The sequence below is a fragment of the Pezoporus occidentalis genome, unplaced genomic scaffold (genome assembly GCF_034315485.1).
Source record: "Pezoporus occidentalis ecotype Australia unplaced genomic scaffold, CSIRO_AGI_Poc_V1 ctg37, whole genome shotgun sequence".
Lineage (NCBI taxonomy): Eukaryota > Metazoa > Chordata > Aves > Psittaciformes > Psittacidae > Pezoporus > Pezoporus occidentalis.
In genome coordinates, this window is record NW_026915691.1 from 1,861,396 (window position 1) to 1,886,235 (window position 24,840).

General features: G+C 51.2%; 1 protein-coding gene across 4 annotated transcripts in view; it reads left to right on the forward strand.

The window, feature by feature from the left end:
• SRRM4 (serine/arginine repetitive matrix 4) overlaps positions 1–23,870 on the forward strand; it is a 42,444-nt gene extending 18,574 nt beyond the window's left edge. Inside the window, exons 3-13 of one of the 4 annotated variants that reach the window (XM_062631181.1) lie at positions 455–538; positions 915–989; positions 2,367–2,393; positions 3,053–3,103; positions 5,455–5,547; positions 6,535–6,691; positions 14,781–15,118; positions 16,674–16,868; positions 17,136–17,246; positions 18,805–18,939; positions 19,520–23,870. In XM_062631181.1, coding sequence (XP_062487165.1) covers positions 455–538; positions 915–989; positions 2,367–2,393; positions 3,053–3,103; positions 5,455–5,547; positions 6,535–6,691; positions 14,781–15,118; positions 16,674–16,868; positions 17,136–17,246; positions 18,805–18,939; positions 19,520–19,787 — 1,534 coding nt within the window. In that variant the 3' untranslated portion in view covers positions 19,788–23,870. Of the gene's footprint in view, positions 1–454; positions 539–914; positions 990–2,366; positions 2,394–3,052; positions 3,104–5,454; positions 5,548–6,528; positions 6,692–14,780; positions 15,119–16,673; positions 16,869–17,135; positions 17,247–18,804; positions 18,940–19,519 lie in introns of all 4 variants that reach the window. The other 3 variants (XM_062631180.1, XM_062631183.1, XM_062631182.1) reach the window with 3 other exon arrangements.
• Positions 23,871–24,840: the final 970 nt, after the last annotated feature.

Below are 24,840 nucleotides of genomic sequence, written 5' to 3' on the forward strand. Positions count from 1 at the left end.
ATCTCAATAAACGCATCTATATTTCTAATCAATTGCTATTTAACATATGTCAAGCCTTTTATTAGCGCCAGGCGCATCTGGTAGCGATAATTATTGTATGCAAATGAAAGGGCGATTAATTATTTAAAGCATATTTACAAAGAGCGATGGAACCCCATAAATCTGTTCCGGCGTTGTTAACCTCGGCAAACACGCTTTAAATCATCCCCCAGCGTGGCTGCACGGGAGCTGTCTCATTCGAGCTCCATCAGACCCCCAGAGGAGACCCCTCCTTTAACTGGGACCAAAGCATTCGTTAGAGGGTAATTAAGCATTTACTTGTGCCCCGGGTCCATGGGGATCCCCCTGCCCCACGTGTCCCTGAGGTGGGGCTGGGACAGAGCAGCCCCATGGGAGCTGATCCGGGGTGGATTGGGGTTAATTTCTACTCACTTGATCCCCACCGTGTCCTCAGCCCGTCCTGCGATGGGGAGCGGCCGCCACAGCCAGCCCGGGGCAAGAAGAAGAAGAAGAAATCCGGGCGCAAGAAGCGAAGGAGGTGAGGGCGGCCATGGCAGCCGGGGGGGACAGGCAGCCCTGGCTCTGTGTGAGGGCAGAAAGTCAGCCTAAAACATCCCTGCCCCTAGCAGGGGGTTGGAAGTGGATGAGCTTTGAGGTCCCTTCAACCCAAAGCCTTCTGTGACTAACATGGAGGCTGAGCTCCCTGTGCGGAGGCGCCTCACAGGCCCAGGCAGCGGCCGCCATGTTCTCGCCTTCCCCTCAGGGCAGCAGAGGCTGGGGCAGGGCTCCCCTGCAGCCTGTCCGGGGGGATCCCGGCATTCCCAAGCTCCTCTCCATCCCAAGGGAATGCCACTGGTGGTGGGGTAAGGGTTGGGGAGGGCTGCGGGGAGCCTAATGCCCCTCTGCCTCCTCAGGTCTCCCTCCTACAGCCCCTCGCCTGTGAAGAAGAAGAAGAAGAAGAAGAGCTCCAAGAAGCGAAAAAGGAACAGGTATTTTGCCATTACAAATGTAATTCCCGGTGCTGGCAGGGCTGCTGGGGGGGTTGGAAGCCTGTGGTGGCTGAGCCCAGTGCCCAGCAGCACTGAGAGGTACCAGCTCCTGGTCATGGCTGCCTGGAGGGGAGCTGACGCAGGAGGGGCAGCGATGGTGTCCCTGCAGGCGAGGAGGGCACAGAATGGGGTGCAAGTGCAGTGCAACGGGTAAATGTGAGCCGTTGGGGTGCAGGGGAGGAGGGACAGGCACCAGTCCCTTTCCTCTCTCCCTCAGCCTGCAGCAAGCGTTAGCGTTTGGAGCAGGGAAAGACTTCCCAGTCTTCCCACCGCAGCCCTGGGTCACCGCCTCCACGTCCCCCTTCTGAAGGCTGCTTTTCATCTAAAGAACGTAGTTAAGTGTTCAAATTGCAAATATTTCACTGTTTTCCCTCAACTGTTGAAGCAGTGTCTGAAGGGAGCAGGGGGTGCCATCTGCCCTGGAACATTCATGTATTTGTAATGCGTTGAACCAAAGACAGAAGCTGGTAAAGATGGGTTACAGGGTATAAAGTTTAAAAGAACAGGGAGAAAAGAGAAAGAAGGATATGGAGCCCTTTAGAATACTCCCTAAATAAGGATTCTTCTGCTCATTTATGGATGCCGTCTCCTGATGGAAGCCTGGGGTCAGATGCTCTTTTGCTTTGAACCTTTAGTACCAGTTTATGCCCCTGCTAACCAAGGATCCTGCTCGCTGGTCTCAAAAGGCAGCATGATAAACCCCTAAGCATTAGTGACCAATGGAGGTTGTTTCCAGACACATGGAAGCACTTCACCTACAGATCCCAGCTCTCCTTGCTATAGGCAGCTTCACGGTGCCTCTAGACAGGACTTCAGGCTGTGTCTTCTGCAGGATGTTGTGCTCCAACATAGGAGCATGTCTTGCGTGCCCCAGGAGGCAAGGCAGGGGCATGGTGCTGGTTTGGCTGTGAGGATGCTCTGGAATGACACAGAAAGGATTCTTCCTTCGACTGCTACTTGGTCCTTCAGACAGAAAACCAGTGAATGACCTCACCTCTGCCCCCTCAGACTAAGTGCAGTGCAAGACTGGAGGCTGTAGCAGAGGAAAGAGGTCCACCAGGGCCAGGGGATGCATCTGATCTCTGAGGACTTGTTATCCTGAGGATCATATTCTCAGTTATCTGTAGGGTGCTGGTTGCTTCTCCCACATCAGCATTTCTCAGCTACCCCGTTGCCTAAAGGAAAGCCACCCCAGCAGGTACATGGGGGTGGTCTCACAGTGCTCTCAATCTGATACTGGGCCTAAACACATTGTCTCTGATTCAAACCTCCAGTTTTGTGAGACCTGTATCCAATGTACGTGTTTGTGTCTTGCAGGTTATCCTCAAAGAAGAGAAGACACAGGTAAGAGCTGGTCAAGTGTGGGTGGTCCCATAGAAATACAAATTTAATGGTGTCTCACGAGGCTGATGTTCACTACCTGGGGGCAGAAGACACTTTTCTTGTGTGACTCCTGTGGAATCCCCTTTTCCCTGTGGGTCTGGAGCTACCCTCTCCCTATACAGCATTCCTTAGACCCCATAGGAACCAGGTCTCCAGCCCAACCTGTGCAGCCAAGCACGTAACTGGAAAAGACCTTTTGGTATAGCCAAGCCCCTGGCAACCTCATCCATGTTGTATACATCCTGCACCTTGACTCTTCATTTCTTTTCTGGTTTCATTTGCAAACAGTAAGGAATCCCCTAGCAGAGCCCATCTTTGAAACACTCGGGGTCAGTGGCTTTCCAGGTGTGTACTGGGAGAGCTCTTCTGATTCCAGTACATGTGTGCACAGTACCAAGAAGCCACCAAGGTGGCTGATCCCTTTGAAGATCCTTTCTGGCCAAGCCCACAGCCAGCTTTGTCAGCAGGCACTCAGAGACCCCCTGTGCTGTGGCAGAACCACTAATCCCTTTCATTTTTTATTGCATGCTCTTGGGCAGTGCAGCTGTAACACTGACGTCTGATTGTGCAGTTTCTATCAGAGCAGAAATCTCTGAATTAATTAGCCATTTCTTATCTAGTTCTTCAAGCCCCAAAAGTAAGAGAAAGGAAGAAAGAAAACACAAAAAACAGTAAGTAGTGATTCATGGAGTTCCTTACCCTGCCTGCACAGAGCTGTGACCCTAGGAAGTGCTTGATGTGGTGTGTCCCCTGGAGCTGCGCAGCCCTAAGCAACTCAGGATTATTTTGCAGCTAAATGCAGCAGTTCTGGTTTTGCTGGAAAGGAAAAGGTTTGTAGAGGCTGGAGATCTTTCCCTCTCTTCTGTGCCATCTCATTCAGTACCTTTTCTGTGTTTCCCAAGGATGTACGGTGTCTTGTTCATCCAGTTCTGAGCAGGGTCCAGATTTCGGATGAGGGCAGCATGAGGGATGAGCTCAGCTCTGCAGAGCACAGTGCCACACAGCCTCCCAAGGGCCAGGCTGGCACGCTTGTGCTGAAAAAGGCTTAAGCTCCTCCTTGTTGGCAGCTTTTGGAGGTTGCAGTGGAGGCTACTCCTGATACACAGTACAACCAAATATTCCAAATGGGAGCAGAAGGCAATGGGGATTAGGGAAGAGAAGGGATTGTTTGGAGGTGATGGAGGTTGTAAAAACCTGAGTTTGAGGATCCCATCTGCCCTAGTGTTAGCAGAGCACAGCCCCTGTCCTATGGAGCAGTCAGTCAAGAGGTATGGAGTAAAACGGCTCCTCAGAGATGGAAGGAAGACCTGTAAACCCTTTCCTTTTTTTCACCTCCTCTGTCTTCTCGTGGGAATTGCACTTTGCAGCTTCTCACCTGCTTTCGGAGCAAGGAAGCAGCTCTGGGGCTGAGCCCTGGGCATGAAGTCCCTGGTTAGCTTTGCTGAGACTTGGGATACCCTACTAGTGACAGAAACTGGGCTAGCAGATGGAAATCTGATGGTTGGTTTGGTATGAACACCTCCTGGTGCCACCAGTGTCACCCCAGTACACGCTGGGACTGATTGGGAGTGCATGGGGCACACATCATGTTGTGCTGCCTGCACAGGCCCTCTCTAATGCATGCAGAGAGCCCATCTCCTTTTCTCTGTGATTTTTGTATGTTCAGTAGCACAGCCACAATTGCTCTTGGGGATTAAACTAGCCAAGGCAGTGTAGCCCTCATCTTCCAGCTCTCAAAGAGAGCTGAGTGACTCCTGGCTTCTCCAAACCTCCTTGTTGCTCCTGGTGTGGATAAGATAGCATCCTGTGAGCCATCTTGAGTCAGGATTTTTGTATAATCATGCTGCTTTGGCTTATCTGTGTATGTGCTGATCTAAATTACACAAGGCCAGTTTTTTTTTCTCCTAAAGAAAGGGAAAGCATTTAAAGTGGAGGGACTGATGCAGAAGGTGAAGAGTAAACATGGGGATTTTAACATAAATCCACCATATGAGGGAGAGATGTTCAGTATTGCTGGTTTCATCCATATGGAAATGAGGAACGAGGATCCCCAAATATGAAGTTTTAAATATAATAATAGGGTGTGAAGAGCATCACAGAAACCAGCCAGGTGGAGTTCAAGCAATTGCCCTGGAGGTTGCTCCATTGTCTTAAGGGATATGCTGTTCTCAAGCAATTGCTTTGCTGAGTTTTATAGCAGCAAATGGCTAAATGCTGTCCAAGCAGGTTGTATTAGTGCTCAGTGACTATTAGTGCTCAGTGACAATAGTGTGGCCATGAAACCAGAGCGTTCCCACTGGCTAACCCACCGTTAGCTTTGCCTGCTGGCACAGCAATGCCAGCCTCAGCAGATGGCTACACTGCCACATGTGAAGTGACTGCTGCGGTGGGCAATGAGGAGAGGGAATGGGCTCAGGGTGACAGGTAGGGAGGCTGGGGAAGGCTGGCTGTTACTGAGTGTACTGTGTTATTTAGAGCCTGTCCTTCTGCATCTGCTCTTTAACAGGGAGCTTGCACTGCAGAGAGGGTTGGAGCAAGAACTGCAGGGACTGGAGCTTTGTGATGGGTTGGCCAAAGGGACAGTGCCCTGCCACCGAGGGTCAGCAGTGCGAAGGTCCCAGGCTGTTTCTGCCTGTCTTGGGGTAGGCTGCAGGGTGAAAGGCAAGCAGATGAGTGAGCAGGCATATAGCTCTTTAAAGTCTTGAAACCAGAAAGGACTGGTGCTGTCTGCTGCACTCCTGCATGCTACTCCATAGATCTTCCCCCAGAAAGCCACAGAGCCAACCTAATAGCTTGCAGCTAAAGTGCTGCATAGATCTCTGTAAGATGACATGCCTTAATGCCAGTGTAGCTCTGAAGGCATGAAGAATTTCTCCTGCAGTGATGTCCCGCACAATCTCCTTGGCTTAAAACGTAGATCTCCTTTCTGATTTGAATGTTACTGACCTCAGCCTCCAGCTGCTGGATCTTGCACCCCCAAGTTTGCTGGCCTAACGGTGGTTTTCTTCTCTGCTTCTTCAAGCTCTCGTGGGCGCAGCCGGAAATCCCATCGCCACCGCCACTGCCACTCTCGCTCGGAGAGCTCCGACTCCCATTCCCCCAGCTGCCGAAGCAGGTAATGTCACCATTCCCTGAGCTGTGTCCTGTAATGCTTCCCAATGGGCTCAAGGACATGATTGCAACAGCCTCTGTGACCCATATACTCTCTACACAGAGCCTCATCCTACTCTGATAGCAGCTATGCTACATCACTGAGGGCTGAGCTTCTTGTGGTCTCAGCTATGGAAGGGTTTTGCCTTGAGGAGCAGTGGCTGCTGCTTTTTGGTTTGGCAGTCACTTCTAATCCTCATGGCTGATGATCAGTTCGTGACAGCTGATTCCAGCCTAGTCTTCCTTCCCCAGCCCAAGGGCTGTGTACTGCTGATGTCCCAAGAGATCCTTAAACAGTCTTAGCAATGGAAATGTATTTGCCCATGGCCATAGCCACCATCTTTGACCTGATTAAAATCTCCGTCCTGTGGATGACAGATGCATCCTGGGGCCAGCTAAGTGGATGCTGGTGTTAGACCCTGCATCACTGCAATAGCAAGTTACACAGTTTACACACATCATGTTTCATGTTTTCTGAAAGCACTTGAGCAAACCACCCCCCCTCTCCCACTTCACTCCTAGCTACTGGGAATTTGCTTCTGAAGAGCTGATGTTCAGTTGGGGGGAAGAATGCAATCGGTAATCAGAGGGGTGTTCATGCAAGAGCAGACAGAATGTGCCTTCTCTTAGAGGTGTATTACCATAGGGACATTCAAGGCTGTATGGAAGTATGGTTTGCCTTGAGCCATCATAAAGTCATGAACTGGAGCTGAAACACAAGGCTGAGGTCCAAAGCCCGGATGCAAAATATTCTTTGTTTAAAAAAAAAAGTAGAAAAGCAAACCACTCCTTTTCTCTGCATCATAACTCCACAGAGCAGTCATGTGGAAAACCTTTCCCACACACAATGGCCTAGCACAGAGCTGCCAAGGCTTTGTATGGAGCTGGTAATGGGCACTACAGCAATACCAAGGAGTAACAGTTTGCCTGTTCATGTCTTCTGGAGGCACAGAGCCAGGTCTCGGGAGGAAAGGCGTAAAACACGGCGAAGACACTCCCGGCACCATTCCAAGATCACGGCAAAGCGAAGCTCCTCTGCAGAGGTTAAGGCCAGCCAAAAAGCCAGCCAAACCCTCCAGCTCTACAGCTTCCTGTCTCCTAAGGAAGTAGTAAGTATTACACACTGTGCTCCTCTGCTTGAACTAGGAACTTGCTGCAGGAATCTGGGCAAGAAATCTGATATGAAATTTTTATAACTCAATTACAGTGATGTTAGACAAAGTTGGTTTAAAACTATGACTTATTAATGGTGCTGTTCTCCAATGTATTTCAAGTCATTCCTTCCTTCAGCACTTTCCCACCAAAGGTGGGGCTGGAGAGGGGAAAAATTTGCAAAGGCTCTAGCCTATGAATAATGAATTGAGGACATTTAGCAAAAAAGAAACAAAAGAGTGGCCTCCAGCAATGATATTTTACAGGGAAGGGTTTGCTATGCAGTCTTTGCTCAGCTGGATGTGAACTTAATTCACTGGTCTTCGTGTCCAAAAGTTTACTCCTTCAGGGGAAGAAAGGGAATCAAACATATATATAAAAGAAACATCTATGTTTAATGAGTTGGTGATTATTGGCAAGGGGATATTTTCTGACTATCAGGATCCTTCTAGGATCACTGCTGCTCTGGACTGACAAGCCCAGGGGCTGAATTCAGAACTTAGGAGCAACTCTCATCAATGCTAATGGGAACTGCACGTGCAGCTGAGGGTAAAATCAGGCTCAGTGCCTTGGGATGTTTTTCCATGTGCATGGAAAGAGATGATAGATTTGAGGGAGGAAGAAACTGAAAGAAGTATTAGATACAGGCTGATATGCAGTCTTCCTTTTCCGTGGCATGTTTCCCATTTGTTCCCAGTTAGCTGCAAAGCAGAGATGTGATGCTCCTTGATTGTGGTGTTAGTATCCAATAGGCATTTTGGAGAGATAAATTGCTACACAGGATTCAAGGTAGTGCAGAATCTGGTACTTGTGTGGATGTGTAACATTAGAGGTGTCTTCAGTACAGAGTCCTCCAATCGCCAAAGTGATATATAAAGGGGAACTGATTTTCTCGTTTAGGCCCAGTCATCAACTTGAAATAGCTCAGCCACAGGCAGTTAGCTACATCAGATATGAGGTAGTGCCAGCAAGAGGAGAGACTTTATCTGCTCTCCCACACAGACAGTGCTCTGATCAAAATACACAGAGATTGTACGTGGGTACAGACAGGCACAAGCTGTCTCTCAACATTATAGATATGCATATTTGCTCTCGTTATGGACCTCTATTGTGCAGTGCACATGTGAGTCATTGCTTATAAAACCATATAAGGTAGAGTGAGTAGCAGAACCTGCACACCACACATCAACACATGCCCATGAAGAAAGAGTAACAAGGTATGAAGCTCTTATTGTCATGAGCCTGGGGTGTTGCCCTCTGTCAACTTGGGAAGGTAGGAATGACTTAAGAGCTCCTCCCAAAAACCAGCCAACCAAAGACTGCATCATGGCCCCAGGGTTTTTTTTTTTTGGTTCAAGAGGCATATTTTATGTAACTGTTTTCAAGTCTAAGCCTGGTTTTTAATGAGTTGTAGGTTTTCTCTCTCTGAAGCCAGGCTCCCCGAGTCCTGTGAGGCTGACTACCAGCTGCTCTGTTCCCTGAGCAAGAATAAACTCTAATTTAAAACTGTAAAAGCTTTAAAATGAGCTCAACTCAGGCATGCTGCACCCCCCTTTCCACTTGCTTCACTGGGGTAAATGAGCATACAAGCTACAGGGCAGGGAAAATCAGAGCTTTACAGTTAGAAATGCAGAGGATGGACAGAAATAAATGTTATCAGGCCCCTACTGCTTTCTTTCTAGTAAGGGTTAATAGCACAGGCAAATATTTAAATGACTAAAAGGCATCAGTACCTTTAATATGCGACCCACTAGTGTCCTTTTGTTCCCCAAAAGAAGTCAACCCTCTTGGGACATCATTCAAGCTCACATTTAAGCACCTATTTAAATTGAAGCCCCTGGTTAAGTGCTGCTCCTGAATTTTTTCTGTAGAAGGTCATTAAATATCATGTACTCAAAACTGGCAAGGGAAAAATGGAATGGGAACTTGTAGTTTCATTTATTAATGCCTATACACAACTCTCTGATGCCTCTCCTTTTTGTGAGTTAAACAGTTCCTCTATAAATAAGCGTAGTCCTGTCAGCCTCGACTTTGAGAGCAGGCTGGATGTGTTAGAAATGAAAATGTGCTCTTGCAGAAAATGGTGATCGCATAGAAATAAATTACTGGGAAAGAAAAGGTTGTGTGAAAAAATCCAGAACTGGGAGTCAAAAATGCCATGTTTCAGTCCTCTGAGGGTTGGGGTGTCACATTCCCCTACCCTTCCCAGCCAAACCATCCTTACCTGGGGGGATGCATTGTCATGTATCCAAAGGAGAGGGGATTGTCCGGGGAGGATCCCAATGAAGAGACTCAGAGAGACAAGGCATGAACTCCCATGGGGTAATCTTATAGCACTTCCAAATCAAAGATTGTGCTTTTTAAGCCATTTTCTTTATTCCACATTCTTTTTCTTGTGAAAACTTGAAACATTTTGTAGTAAATTCTGCTATTCCTCCCCCAGTTTGTTTTCCTTCCTTTCTACTGGAACAGCCACAATTTCTAGCTAGGTCTACCTGTAATTTATAAGGGATAAAGCATATGAAATAATGCCCTAATGCCCTATCTATGCCTCTACCTTGCTGCTGCTTTCTCTTTTGCCTTTATGCATAAGTTGGTGCATGCACACACACATGCAGAGACACCCCAAAGTTCCCTGCTGCTTTTCTTTTTGGCAATGAATTCCCAAGCTTCTCCTACTCATTCTCCCCTTAATCCCATGCAGCCACAATAGCCACCTATTGAGAACAGGACTGCATGAGGGTCTGTGCCCCAGCATGTGGAGAAACTGGGTAATATACAGCATCTATTTTTGAACAGGATCCCCTTAACCTGCTGCAGGTGCTTTATTCTACACTGACACAGATGCATTTCATGCCAGTGTGCTTTCAGTCGAGCAGTGCAATAGAAATGCCTGCAGGGCATGAATCTAATTGCTTTTGTTGTACCTGATGAAGATAACTGCACGCTGCAGACACTTGCCTTGCCAGCTCCTTCACTTCCACTGAGACTCATTTACAATGTCACAAATTCACAGAGGCTCGAGCCAGATTTTCAGTGGGGCACGGGTGTTCCAAATGATGCTCGTGTGTCTGCAGAAAGGTAGGAGTGAGAAAATACTGGGATAGCAGGTGTAGGAGGGCTCAGGAAACCTTCTAGCAGACCTTCATATTGGCTTGCTGTTGCTCTAGCCTGTTCTGGTTTACATAGGAAAAGCTATCCTTTTAACTGGTAGGCAGCGTGTTTCTGTCAACAAAGAGGGCCCTTGAAGAGCGGAAAGGCAAAGCCTGCCATGAAAAGAAAAAGAGAGAAGAGCTTCCATTAACTCCCACCAAGGAACTGAGGTTCCCTCTGGTGTGGGAAGTTTGCAGCTCAGCACTGGGACACAGGGAGCCCAGCAGCCACTGATGGGCTGTGCTATACACCAGGTACCAAAGGAGGTGGGAAAGGCAAAGTAGTGCCAGCCTAGCTGAAGCCAAGGTGGAGACGCCCTGTGTCACATAACACTGCCTGCACCTCAGCATGCTGAAAAGATCTTTGCAAAGGAACAGACCTTTGCCTGGCATTCTTGGGAATTCAGCCCCAGCAATGGATCCAGGAGCCAGGCTGCTCAGCAGTGTTATCACCCAGCTCCACAGAACCCAAGCTCTGACCTTGCAGGGACAGTTCTGTCATTGCCTTCATGCTCCTGGACTTAGCTTAGCCCTTGTGGTACAAAAAGCCTCACCCTGAGCTCTCCATCTAGCCAAAAAGAAGGGTATTTTTCACTCAGTATTGCTCAATATAGCAGGATCTGTAGTTGTGTAGCCCTCAGCAGGTGCTGCTCCCTGCACCAGCAGCTCCTCAGCAGATGTCTGCTGAGCCCTTGCTGAGAACAAGGCTCACCAGGGTCATTGACACAAGTGTTTTATTCCTTTCATTATTGCAATGCACAGAGAAAAGAGCGAAGGGGAGATATTCTGCACCTCTGAAAAGGAAATTAACTCCACTTTGAAGTGAGTTGCAAGACAAGAATAAAAAGACCCAAGAAAGAACTCCTCCAAGCAGAAGTGAGGCTGTGCCACGCAGCTCTTTGATGGGTCTCAGCCCCCTTATGGCTGAGCAGATGTAGAGCCATCTCTCACCCCAGGGCTGTTTGCAGCACAGTAAATGGAGTTGTTCAGTTTAATTGGAAGATGAGTAGTGATTGTGTTTTTGTAACCTATTAGACTGCACTGCCTCTTGGTCTAGGATCACACTCACAGTCTGGTGTATGGGTGAGGGCCTTATTTCTGCTCCCCCTTCATCTTGATTAAATAATGATTTGAACCCGAAAAACTCCAATAAATGCATCTTGGGTTCCCTTGAGGGCAGCAGTAGCTCCCCTGCTGAAAGCTGGAGGAGGCAAAGTTCCCTGGGATTGTTTAATTACTTATTAGAGAGGTGGAAAAATGAACATGTTCACATAGAGAAAATGAGATTGTGAATGAGCAGAGTGTTTTAGGACACTCTAGAAAAACAAAAAGCCATTAGAATTCAGCTGAGCTCTGCAGTGTTTGTAGATGTCGCACAGTGCTTTCAGATGTGGGATTGTTTCCATTTCAAGTGGCTGGCATGCCTTTCAGAAGCTGTAAAATGGGACCAGAAGCAAAGCCAAGGTCATCAGGCGGGGAATTCACCCAAGCAGACAGGCAAGTTGAGCATCTCAAGGCTTGTCCTGGCTCTAGCCACACGACAGAAATCTCCCCCAGAGCCTGCAGGGAGTTACTGGCTACAGCCTTGTGCCCTGAGGTATGGGGGCTGGAAGTTGCTGTGTCCCCCCAGCACCTGCCTTGGCCCAGCCAGCTCCTCCAGGCCTCACACGGACTGTGGGCTCCCCATTTCACTGATACCCACACATTGTGGGTATCCCACAGGGTGCTGCTACCACCGATGTCGAGCTACAGGGAAGCTTGTTGATCCCCTGGTCACTTGACAGATTTTGTGATGTGCTGACAACAGTTGCTACTTTGAAGGTAGACGTCAGTGAAGGCAAAGCAGAAGCCTTGAAAGCTGGTTTAGAAATGCTAAGAAACTGCAGAAGTAAAGCCCTTTTGGTTTAGACTGGGAGGAAGCAGAAACATGCGTGTGGTACTGGGATCGGTGTCCATCAGAGCAGCCCCATCCCACTCCAGTCCTTTCCTACCTCTGCAGCCAGGGAGTACTTCACATGGTGGTTTTATGCCTGTGAATGGGAGGTGATCAAAAGCTGGCTGTCTCTTGGGTTGGGTGCAGATCTAATGCAAACCATAACCCACCTATTAAAAAATATCTAGTGGCATGTTTTAAAGACAATCCTGTATCTTCTGGGGTGTGGCTGGGGACAGTGCAGTGGTTCAAAGCAAAGAGGCCATTTCTCTTAGGGCTCTGGATGTGGCGTCAGGGTTTCAGAAAGAATTGGTGAACAACATAACCAAATATCTCTCTTATGCTCCCTTGACATTGTAATTTCTACTGGAGTAAACAAGGACTGGCAGCGAAGTGCTAGAGCTGAGAAGTAAGGAGCACTACCAGATGAGGACTTTCAATGTGTGTCTCCATTCATTCCTAGCTGGGAACACTTGGGAGATGTTTCTGCTCTGTTGAGGGTTTCTGCTTTGAAGGTGCAAGTTGGCTAGTGAAGAAGGATCACTTCAGTTCCCTTGTCTGCTGCTGGGGCTCCTGATGTCTCCAAGTTAGCACTAAGCATCAGTCAGAAGGTAGTATGGGGTGGGGATGGGGGAGTCTCCAGCTCCAGTATGGATCTGCTAGGATGAACCAGTTCCTATTCTGTTGTCCCTTATCCCAGAAGCAGTAATGCCTCTCTCCCTGGCAATATAGGAAGTATTTGGAGAACCTCCAGCTCCGGGCATTTTCAGTGTGAGGATGTTGTGGGCAGTTGTCACACCACAGACTGTGTGCTGGAAGCTGTTGTGTGTGTTGGTAGCTTTGCTCTGGTTTCAGTCACTGCTGGTTCAGCATCTGTGTCCAAGTCAGCAACCTTCACCCAAGGGACACAGATCAGATGCCACAGGCAGGATGTGAAGGCACCATCTGATGGGATGAAGGAGCTCCAAGTAAAAGGTGATTGTAAAGGGTCTGTAATCCCTCTGTGGATAAGAAGGAACCCCGTCCTCGCACCAGCCAGTCCAGGGCTACGCTCTCCAAAGGGGCTGGCCCTGGCACTGCTGTGTGACAAATGACCCAGGTCTCTGCTCCCTGAGATATTACTAACATTGCAGTGTTGTTTTCTCAACTCAGAATACCCCAGGTTTGTGAAGGCAAAGCATTGCCCAGTTCCAAGTGTGGAGAGCATGGCACAGAGGGAAGGCATTTTATGCCCTAGAGCACAGTGTGAGCACACGTGCAGGTGTTTGAGGGAGTACAGCTTGTTGGGAACGTGTTGGAGGACTATTCCAAGCTGGGAGGACCAAATCTATGTGTCCACATGCTAAGGACCCTAGACCAAACCTCATGGATCGGAATGAGGGGAGCATCTGAGTGAAAGAGGAGGAGGCCACATGAGAGTGCAGATGTGCTGGGTCTGCATTTGGCCCTAAACCTCACCCCACTGCAAGGGCAGGGTGTTAGCACTAATATAGCCTCCCTCCCAGTGCTGGTACATTCCTGGACCAGCTCAGGTAAATGCCAATGGAGTTAAAACTGACCTGTAAAATACTCAAATGATGTAAATCCCTTTGGTGGTGCTCAGGGCCCCAGACAACAGCCCTGCCCAGGGCAGCCGATGGGGGTTTGGGGTCCTTGCTGACCCCATTGGGTTCAGCAACCACTGAAACCCAGCCAGAGTTCGGCTGAACCCCATGCAGAGGCTGGCAGGAGCAGGGCTGCATCCCCTTCCCCATAGGGCTCCACTGCAGCACAGGGGGGAATATTTGTCCTTCTCTATTTCCCTACTTCTTCCTTCACTTGAGTTCCCTTTGTCACTCCATGAAACCCAGGGGGATTAGTGCAAGGTGCGACCACAAACACTCAGCCTCCAGGAACGGGCTGAACTGCCTGATTTAAAGCAGAAGGAAACAAAACTGAATAATGAGGGAGACCAGCAAGCAGCCCCAAAGCAGTGGTGCCATTTGCATAGAGCAGGCGAGCAAACAGTTGGCAGTGTGGATTGAAGAGAGGGGTTATGTTTTTTTCATGTCATTTGAGACTCTAATGATGGACTTATGTTGCCCGCTCTTCCTTTTTTCTTACACCTTACCTACTAAAGGAGGAGTTCTTGATGGGTAAGTGGATGCTATCCGCAAGACACCAGGGAATGTATGAGAGGTCACTTGAGCGCATTAGCTATATCTTCTTCAGGGGGTAAAAAAGCACACAAAGAAGTATCTGTATACCTTTAATTTCCAGAGGGATTTTTCTTTTTCCCTCCCCCTTTTTTCTTTTTTTATTTTTTCTCTTTTTTTTTTTATTTTATTTCCAAACAAGAACTTGTTCATTTGCCAGTTTTTCCTTTGTACAGAAGCCCTTGGTTTGATTTGATTTTTTTTTTCTTTGCTTATTGTAGTGCCATTCATTCAGCCTCTTTATTAAGGAAGCTTAAAAAATTCACTCCTTTAAGATTTTGTTTCATTTTTGTTTTCTTCCCAAGGATTATGTAGGGGTTTTTATATGTATATACACATTTACTCATTTATTTTTTTCCCACCTCCCCTCTTTTAAGGTTAAATAAGGGCTTTGTCCTCTTTTTGATTTAGTTACTTTGGTTCTTTGGTTGCCCGTTTACTTTGCTGAACTCTTTTTGTTTAACATGAATCGCATGCTGATACTCTTTGCATGATCTCTAAATCTTCCCGTTATCATAGCAGGGGGAAAAGAATTTTCTTCTTACTGTGGTTTTCTTTCAGGGATATATGCTTTTGTTTTCTTCTTCTCTTTCTTCTTTTTCTTTCTTTCTCTCTTACTTTCTTTCCTTTCCTTTTGTTTCAGTGCATCATGATGGTAAAATTTCTGGGTTTATTAAAAAAAAAAAAGGCAAAATAAAACCAGAAACACCCCCACCCCCCCCTCCAAACCCGTTCAAACAATGCCAAATGGCTTTTTTGCTTTCAGATCTCTCAGTCAGGGTCTTCTGCTGACCTCTTTACCAAAACAGACAGCCCGCCTGGCAACCTAGCCAGCCACAATGGAGAGTATCATGAATATGACTCAGGAAACGATACTTCCTCCCCTCCCTCCACTCAAACGAGCTCATCCAGGTCAAAGGACAGCCAGGAGAAAAGAAGTCTAGTCCATGATGGCTTTGGCCATGCCTTCTCGTCCGGGAAGCCCAAACTGGCCAACAGCGATAACAGCTCTGATTCAGGAAATTCCTTCACCAGTTGCTTTTCCCAGACCAAGGGAACAGCTTTGGAAAATCTGTCTCCAGATGCCCAGGGACAAGACCGAAGGTCAGTGATTACCAGTAGCTGCTGCTGGCAGCCACATACCTGGTACGTTGTTGCTCTGTATCTCCTGCCCGCTCGCCAGCTGCAGTGGTGAGCTGGCAGGGAGGGGTTTGTGGTCTGGAGGCAGTGAGATGTAGATGAGACCCGCGGTCTTGCCAGTCTGGAGGCCAGAACCCAGCATTAATCGATGCTGTAGCCTGAGGAGGAAGATGAAAACCCAGCCATCACAGCCCCGGGCATTGCTTGTGCTAGCTCTTCTGGTATCAATGTGGTTAACAGAGGGTTTGGCCCTGGATTGAGCTGTGTCCTGAACACGTCCCTGCTCAGCTGGGCATGACCATGGCAAAGAAGAGAGTCACTGGTCCTTCTGGGCAAAGTCTGAGAGGTGCATCAAGGGGTTGCTGTGCTAACTTTCCCCATCTGCTTGCTGACTGTGAGGAAGGGAATTGGGGCTCATTTGCACTAAAACCATTCTGGGCTGTTCTTTCACCTCTCCAATGAGCCAGATCCAGCCTGCCCCTTCCCAGTCCATTCCTGGGTGACAAGACAGCATCTCCTGCAGATGGGGAGCACAGGGAAGGGCAAGTGCCTGGCTGGCTGCAGGATAACACAGCGGCAGCTCTGTGCGCTGGGGATAAGGGGCATCAAGGCTGGGGACAGCAAATCAAACCATGACCCAGTGCTGCAGGATCATCAGGAGAGGGGAGTGGATGCCAGCCTCCATCACCACCTCCCATTCCTGGGAGTTTGCCCAGTGATGTAGGGGATGAAGGCACTGAAATGCAGTGGTTGGTACCCAAGGCTATGAGCAGGCAGTGGTGGTAGAGAGCTCTTCCAGCTCAAGCCCTCGGCTCTTTAAGGCTGAAAGTTAGGGCCGGGATGTGGTCTAGGGGTGGGAGCATTGAATGAGAGAGGAGAGGGAGCCAGGGAATTGGTGTTAGGAAGAACAAGCCCTCGGTTTGCAGTCAGAGGGTGCCATTTTAGGGCTGTGTGTGCTATTCACATTGTGACTCCAGTGGGATAACTCTGCCTTCACATGGGTGCAGCTGGGATTGCAGCTGGCCCTGGCTGCCTCGGAGCTGACCTGCTCTTCTGCTGGGCTCTAACCCAGGGCGCTCCTGGAAGCAGAGGAATTCACACAGCCCTGCTCCTGCTGCTCCACAGCCAGGCTGGAGCACAGGCCCTTGCCCTCCCATGCTCTGGCTTTCCCTTGCTCCAGCACTTCTCACCTCCTCACTCGCTGCTGCTGCACCACTCGCTGGCCTGACCCAGGCTCTGGCAACCAGACAGCTCTGATGTGTTGGGCATGGGACAGAAGAGCGGCCTCTCACACCACCTGAGAGCTCTTCCCCGGCACAGCCTGGAGGGTGAGCTCTTGAGCTCTGACCCACAGGGTCTCCTGCAGCAGCAGCCTGGAGAGCCAAGAGGTCTTTTTTATCCCCAGCTGTGGAAAGGGAGGATGGGAGTAGTGGTTGGCCGGAGCATGATGCTCCCCTCAGCCAGGGACCAGCCCCAGCCCAGCCCCAGCTTCAACGCCTGTCCAAATATATGTCCACAGAGGGTGCCTGTCCTTATGTCTCAGCTGCTCAGAGGACAAGAAGCGAGATTTCCCCCCGTCCCCAAGCCGCAGCTCCCGCAGCGAGTCCTACACCAGCACGGGCAGGTCTTCCCCTGGCTCCAGCCGCTCCCGCTCCTCACACCACAAGGCCTCTCCCAGGTACTCCCGAAGCAGGTCCCGTTCTTCAGGAAAGAGGTAAGGCCTCTAAACGGCTGCCCCTGTGACCCTGGGCAATGTCTAGCTCTTGCAGCCTGGCAGGCTCCTTGCAGGGGAGGTGTAAGAGTTCGGGGGGTACCTACTTCATCCCACATGGCTTGGGGTGACCTGGCCACACAGAGCTGAGCTACAGCCCTGAAATATGGGGCACCTCCTTCCCCCAACCCCATGAAACCCAGATTTGGAGGAGCCTTGACCACCTCCCCCTCCATTTTTAACTCTTGAATGGTTCTTGCCTGTCCCCAGGTCTTCTTCACGTTCCCCCAGCTACTCCTCCAAATCCTGCAAAAAAAGTCCTGGGAGCAGGAGTTCAAGGCCTCGTCGGAGCCCCAGTTACTCCCGCTACAGCCGTAGCAGGTACAGCTGTCTCCTTGTGTGGTATCTGCTGCCTCATCCTTTCCCACTGCTCCTTCCCTTGCTGGGACTCCAGCACACTTGCTGTCTCCTGCCAGGCCCAAACTGCTCCCTCAGCTTCCTCACTGGGTGCTTTAGTCCTCAGCACTTGGGGTCAGAGGGAGCAGGGGGACGTGGAGTAAGGATTATTGCTGCACATTATGTTGGCCCTCAGTCCAGTGGGAATTTCTCACCGTTTATTGCCCCAGGGCTGGTGCTGGTTGCAAAGGGAAGAGCCCAGAGATGAGCCTTTCACTTCCTATGGGGAAAAGTGGATTTCCTATAGCCCTGTGCTGGTTTGGGGGACTTTCACACAAAGCACTTTTGGAGCTAGGCGAGGTTGCTGGGAAAGAGACGTGGTTTACCCCTGGCTTTGGACCATCGTGGTACCTCACACTCGGAGCGTGTGGCAGGTGAAGTGGCTGTTCCTCTGCTCAGAGCATTTGCAGCCAAGAGTGCACAGATGGCTGCCTGCTGGTGTTTGCCAGAGCATCATCAAAGTGGGAGATGCCTCACAGGAGAGCCCAGGGACTGCCCCTCTCTATCATGCTGGTGTAAATGGTGGGCAGAGGATTAGGCTCCAGTTGGGTCTGCCCACACCTTTCATCACCAGAGGAGTTCATGCTGGCCAGCAGCCCCTGCAGCAGAGCTGCAGCCCTTGTCAGAGAGGGATCTTAGTCACAGCTCTGCCAAAGAGTTGTCAGGCCCTGTGAAGTGCCCCTGCTGTGTGTGGAGATGTCAGGTACCCTCATGCTGGCACTCACACAGCCTTGCAGAGGAAAACCCAGACCAGGCAACTGAAAACGCACATCCCACAAGCTCAGCCCTAGAGATGCCTTTGGGCAGGTTTGTCTGGTAACATCTCTGCCGCTGTGAACATTTTGCACCCTTAAATGTTATGTTGCCAGGGTCTGGTTGTTGCAGGCTCTGACAATCCCTGCCGTGGTGTCACAGAACACATCCTGCGTGCTGGGATCAGGCCCTTGACCTGTAACAGCGCTTTGCAGATGGCATTGAGCAGGATGTATGAAGTCAGCTCCACTCCACAGAAGGGCCTGTGCTGACGTGTGTGGGGAATTTAACAAAAGAGAAAACCATAGCAACACCGGCACTCCTCCTGGAGAGCAGGGCAGAGCTGCACAGCCCTGCAGGGATACTGGGGCCCTCTGCTCACGTGGGGCCTGCTGCCAGGGCTGTTCTGGCCTGCTTCTGCTGCATAGCCAGCAAGGGCTGGTTTGGTAGAGCTAAATACAGCGTGCATCCACACACACAGGTATGTGGAAGTCATCTTAGCCTGGCAGTGCAGGGCCACCCTGCTGAAACCCCCCGATATGATTACTGCTCACATCCATTGTGCTCAGTGCCTCCGTGTCCAGCTGAACGAATGAGCACAGGGCTGATTCTACCAGAGCACTTTGCTTTAGCGCTGAGTGTCCTCTGCTCACCTGCGCCTCCGTGGGTCATTGCCCCTCTCCCCACCCAAAACCCCAGCAGTGACAGTTTCAATGTGTGCCTTCCCCAGAGAGCGCGAGCACAAGTACAGCTCCAGTGACAAGGAGTCACACCGGGAGCGGGACCGGCAGCGCCGCTCCTATTCACCCCTGAGGAAGCGGAGGAGAGACTCTCCCAGCCACCTCGAAGCTCGGCGCATCACGAGGTAAGGGGATGCAGCCCCATCGCTTGAAGACAAGCTCAGCCAGCACTCCTCAGGGACATACATGTGGGTGTGCTCTCTTTGGGTCCCAGCCCTTGGTTTCTCCAGGAGGAGACTGGTTTCCCTTAGCCTGATCAGGTCCTGCTGCCCCTCCTAGAGGTTGGGGATTTCCAGCTAGAGGCAGAGGGAGGATGGAGGGTCTCATTTACAACAGATGAAGTCAGAGCAGGGGCTCCCCCATCATGTGCCATGAGCAACCCCCTCCAAAATTTTTTGTTTCACCCTCTGCTGTCGTAGATGTTCCACGCTATACAGTGTCAAATACTGAATGCAACCTTCCCACTGAGGGCTCTTTGGGACAACATCAAGCAGAGTTCAACCTCAGACTTGGTGCTTGGGACATTCCCAAGGGCCATGGGGGTGTGCGGTTTGTATCCCAAGGCCTGTCAGCTAACTGATCTGCTTTATTTCTTCTAAACACACATTCTGGGGGAGTGTTTTACAGAATAAGCAGTGCTTTTTGGAGGCTTTAGCAGTGAATCCATCCTTGTGCGGCTGGTAACCCGCATCTCTGTCCCCACAGCGCCCGCAAGCGCCCCATCCCCTACTACCGGCCCAGCCCCTCCTCCTCCAGCAGCGCCGGCAGCTACTCCTCCTCGTACAGCAGCTTTAGCCGCTCCCCGAGCCAGAGCCGGAGCTACTCCAGCTATCGGACGAGCCGGAGCCGAAGCTGGAGCAGCAGCAGCAGCACGGAGGTCAGGAGCCGCAGCCGGAGTTCGGGCCCCAGGAGCAGCCGCAGCAGGAGCAGGAGCTATGACTCAGGAGGCAGTTCCGACAGCCTGCGTCGGTAGGGAGTGCCGCGGACGGCTCCCAGGGCTGGCGTCACCTCCGAATTCCTGGCATTCTCCGCTTCCTTCCCACCTACCTGGCCATCGATAGCAATCATCCCGGTACCGATGTGGGGGCAGTGCCGGGTCCCCCTTCCCCGGTTTGGAGTAAGAGCCCTCGTGCGCCCAGTGCAGCCCCTTCACTGCCTCATGGAGTGAGTGGATCAGTCCCAGCTCCCCAAGCCAGGGCTGGAAGAAGGGTTGGTGCTTTACAGAGGGTCTGTCACAGCAGACCTGCTCCATCCTCCCCATCGCTGCCGCTCTCCAATGCGCTACCAGCTGGTCCAAAGGAAAGAATTCTGCCTCTTGCTCTTCTGCCTAGCCAGCAACCAGTGAATGATTTTCTGCTGGAGGGAGAAGCCCAGATAGGGATGGATTTGCTGGGAAGCTTTGGTGATGGGTGGGCGTGATTTGTCTCCACCAAGGCAAGTATCAGGTCCCGTGGGTCTCTCCTCCAGAGTTTCTGCCCATTCTGCAGCAGGCCTCTTCCATGAGAAAATACGTATTTATTGCTGGTCAGCCAGCCCCTGCTATAAATAGGCTAGAAACCCTCCTGGCATTATTCCTGGGGGTAAAAAAGGCTCTTCCTTCTCTTCCTCCTGCTGTTTTCTACCAGCTGTGCATCATCTTTGGCAGGGTTGTTTCACCCCCACCCCACCACTGTGACTTGCTTGCGAGCTGCTGAGGTCTGAAGGAGAACGGGGCCAGTGGGGTACAAGAGAGAGGAATGGTGGTGCCAGGCTGTGCTCCGAGGGTCAGCGCCGTGGGGTTCCCTTCTCAGAGAAATCCTCTTGCAGTTTGGGATGAGCTTTTTCTAAAGGGAGGGCAGTGCTGGTGGGACTGCAAGATCTGCAGTGGGGTGCAGTGAGAGCACACAGGGACCCCCATTCCCCTTCCTCGTAACAGGCAGCGATTTTAAGCAGTGCCAGGAAGATTTCAGGACACTGTTTCTCCTCAGGGTCCACTGAGGCAGGCCTAGAAGATGCACTGGCCCCAGCGTGTTGCTGGGATGAGGGAGCAGAGCAGGGGGGAAACAAAGGGCTGCCCACCAATTGCCTGGAATTCCAAGGAGCTGCAAGCAGCAGGAGGAGGGCCCTGCCTGCTCGGGCAGCCCTGGGCCCTGGGGTTTTGTCTCCCTGCCAGCCCAGCTCCTGCGCAATTCCTGTGTTTTGCAGGGTAACAAAAGGCTTCTCCCAGCCCAGGCTGAGCTGGTACTCAGGAGGATTTCTCTTACAACACCTGGGTGCTTAGAGACGTTAATTTGGGCTTAAGGCATCCCTCCCTCCCTTTTTCCATCCCCTCCCCTTCCATCCTGCGTGATCATTAACAAGTTTGGGCTCCATGAGTCAAGGAGGTGTGTCACTCAAATGTCACAGCAAAGGGCTAAGGGGAGGAGAAGAGGGGGCAGAAAGAAATGCAACATCCCCCCCCGCCCCAGCTACAGTTACCACAGTCCCCCCAGCAGTTAGAGGGGCAAAGCTGCAAGTGGAGGAAGGCCAAGCGCCACGTGGTGTTCTGGTGGAGCTGGATGGTCCTTAGCAAGCACATGAACCTGTTACCTGTTGGAAAGGACAAGAGGGTGGGGTGTATTCCCACCTGAGAGGTACAAAACACAAAGGTCCCCCTTGTCCTTTGCCTTCAAACCCCAAACCCTCCCCCTTTTCCCAGCCCCTCATCCTCTGCCTGGGTAATGCAGGTAACTGGAGGATGAGGGTGGCTGAGGCAGAGCTGGGCGCTGCTCAGTGGCTTGCTGGGGCCGTGTCCTTCTGCTTTGTAGGACACATAGAGAAAAGCTTGGCTGGTGAGGCTGAGCAATCGCTCCAGGGCTTTGGATGAGGGATCAGAGATGGGGTGTTCTTGCGGTGGGGTGCCACAGCCTTCCATCCTGTGCTGCCCTTGACAGCAGCCCCTTGGCCATCTTCTGCAGTGGACTCCCCCCTTGTAAAGGGCTGAAATCTCATACTTCTTCCCCAAAGAGTCTCTCCCAGTGTGACACTGAGCACCCTGCCCTTCTGCTCCTGGGGAAGATCCAAAGGCAGCGATGGGAGCCCAAACCACAGATCCACCAGTGTTCCAAGAGTATCCTCATCCCTCCTAAAGCATATGGAAGGAAGCAACAAGCCATGAGGTCAGAAACTAGGACAGAAGAGAAGAGGGGCTTTGTGCCACTGGTGTAAATACCAAACACAACTGACTGGGGACAGGTGATCAAAGCACCACATCAGGGCCAGCAGCACCCACCGCCCGTGGAACAGATGACTCCAAGGGTTGTGTGGGGCTGACAGCAGCTCTCGTTCCCATCCAGCTGATCCATGCTTTAAGGGCTGCCTCTGCTTGCGTGGTCCATGGCAGATAAAGATTCCTGGGGTTTCCTCATGTTGGAGTAAACCTCTGAAGTTATTTATTTATTTATTTATTGTTGTGATTCTGTGTTTAATCGTATGTCAGAATGGATGCAGGTGCTCCCTGGTACCAGTATTTATTTATTCCTATTTGTTTTGAAGCAGTAAGTTATTTTGGGATCTGTTTGTTTGTTTGAATGTATCCATGCCACTGGTCTCATGTAAAGGTTTACAGCCCTGGCCCCTCTTGGTGAGGAGTGACGGTCACCGCTGCTGCCAACACATCCCTTTGGCTGCGCTCTCTGGAGCAGGGTGGAGAGGCAGCGGGACACAGGGCAGAGCTGTTGGTCTGTTCTCATGGTAAAATCCAGGGTTTCTCAGTCGATTTGTGACGGATGTGACCACAGAAACGGGTCTGGGACCTCACGGAGGTGACGGCGAGGGTCTGCTCACCGGCTGCCCATGCACTCGGGTGTCTGCGGTGCTGCGAGGGGAAGTCTGAGCCCATCCCTGCTCAGCCCGGTCCGTGCTCACCCGGCTGGGTGCCAGCTGGCTGCTGCTGCTGTTTGCCTTGGCTCCGCACAGCCCAAAACCGAGCGGCTCTGCAGAGGCCCCGCTGCTCCCCCTGGGAGGATGCCATCGCCAGGACTCCCCTGCCCTGTTTATCCACCCATGGAAAAACTAAAGGAATGAGGCTGCGAGCGAGTGAGCCAGGCTGAAGGTGCTTGCAAAATCCCCGCTGTGGTGACAGGACCCAACCGAGCCTCTGCGTGCACGTGGATGCGCGGGTACATGTGCAGGCGTACACGAGATCCCTCAGTGGTGGTATTGACCTTTTAACTTATTTCAGATGTGTAGTACAATGGAACATCACCCTCCCTGTCCGTGGGTTTCCTGTTGCTTTGCCTGAAGCCCGTGAGCTTTTCTGCCTGTGCCTTTTGCCAGCACTCGCTTAGTTTTTAACGTTGTTTTGCTCATTCATTGCTTTCATGGACTTGTGCTCCACATCCAGCATCTCAGCTTGCTGCTGGTGCTCTCTGCAGCGAGCAGCATTCAGCTGCTGGAAAGGCAGCTCAGTGTTGGTGAACCGCTGCTTGCCTGCTGTTGGCCTCATGGGGGATGGCCAGGGCTGGCTGCAGCCTCGAGGCATCAGGGGAACATCTCAGCTGGTTTTTGGAGGCCCCATCTCGGAGGGTTTTGCTTTCCTCAATCACAGGCTCTTCCCCACCCATGATCTTGTTTCCATCCCATAAGCACCCCGCTCGCCTTTCCCTGGCAGAGCACACCACAGCACCCATCCCAAACGTCACCCTGACCCCAGAGCTGTGCTGTTGGTTCCCCATGCTCCTGGGACTACCTTGGGGTTATCACACCGAGCAAGGCTCATCCCACCTCTCCCAACCCCTGCACTGGGGCCAGGCTCAGACAACCCAGCACCATCTCTGCAGGTTTGCTGGACAGCAAAGATAAGGGATGTTCCAGAGCACTGCTGGGTTCTTGAGTCCCAGCATCCCGTTGACCTTTGCTCTGCGTTGACTGCAGCTTTCCTCAATGTCTCTGTTGCTTTGGGGGACTGAATTTGTACCAAACTTGTGTGCAACAGCCAATCACTGTTATTTTGCTATGCATTGTACATACGTTGAACAGGCTGAGAGGGCTTGGCCTCTATTTAATATTTATTTCTTCTATTTATTGAGCATTCCTTTGAAAAAGCTTTTTGGGTCCTGCCATCGGGTCCAGGAAGGCAGGGAGCTTTCGAGGTGCTGCCATAGCGTTAGAGACAGGTTATCAGAGAGGGGGATTAGGGGTAAGTGAGGCTGTCACCAGCATGGAGACAAATCAGGGTCAGCTGGAGCTCAACCGCCAGTGATTCAGAGGGATCTCGTTTAGATGAAGATGAGCGAGGCAGGGGAAAATCCTCCATCTTCTTGGACCAGCTTCTGTTGACAAATCACAGCTGGGCCTCCGGAGGTGACAGAGCCTGTTGTGGTGGAGGAATAATCCCGCTTTTCCTCCTCTGTGCCATGCAGAGATCCCTGGAGATCTCTGATCTCCCACCACTGCCCACGCCCCCCCTTGGCTCTCAACGAGGGACTTGTCACCCTTTCATTGATGTGATAAAAGGGATAGGGCTGCAGTGCTTTGCCAGGCAGCAAGGATGTCGGCCCTGCCCCATCCCCAGGCCCTCATCCTCATGCCATGTCCTGCCTTTCCCCTCCACCTGCAGGCACCCATCCTTGGGGCTATCGGGATGCTTGTGTGACAAAGGGGCAGATTCAGGTGCCTGAGTGATGCCTTTGCCCTTCAGTGCCCACCGGGGTTTTGTTACCTCCTTACCAGAGAACTCTCATGACTTTTGCTGCTACCTGGAAGTTTGCACATGATGGGGAGGGTCTCCGGAGCCCTGCTGCATCCGCTGTTGTGGCAACACATCCACAGTCAAGCATCCAGACTTTTGGGCTCGTGCCCAGAGAACAACTCCCGGAACCTCCCCAGCCCGGGGCAGCTCTGCCTCCGAAACCCAGGAATGAGAGGATTTGGAGCAAACAGGTGAGAAAAGCCGCGAGGGAACCGGTGTCCGTGTGTCCTCACCCGCTGGTCCATTCCCGTCTGCTGCTGTGACCTCATTGTGACACCCCCTTTGCTCTCCATCCAAACGCAGACTGTATTCCTTA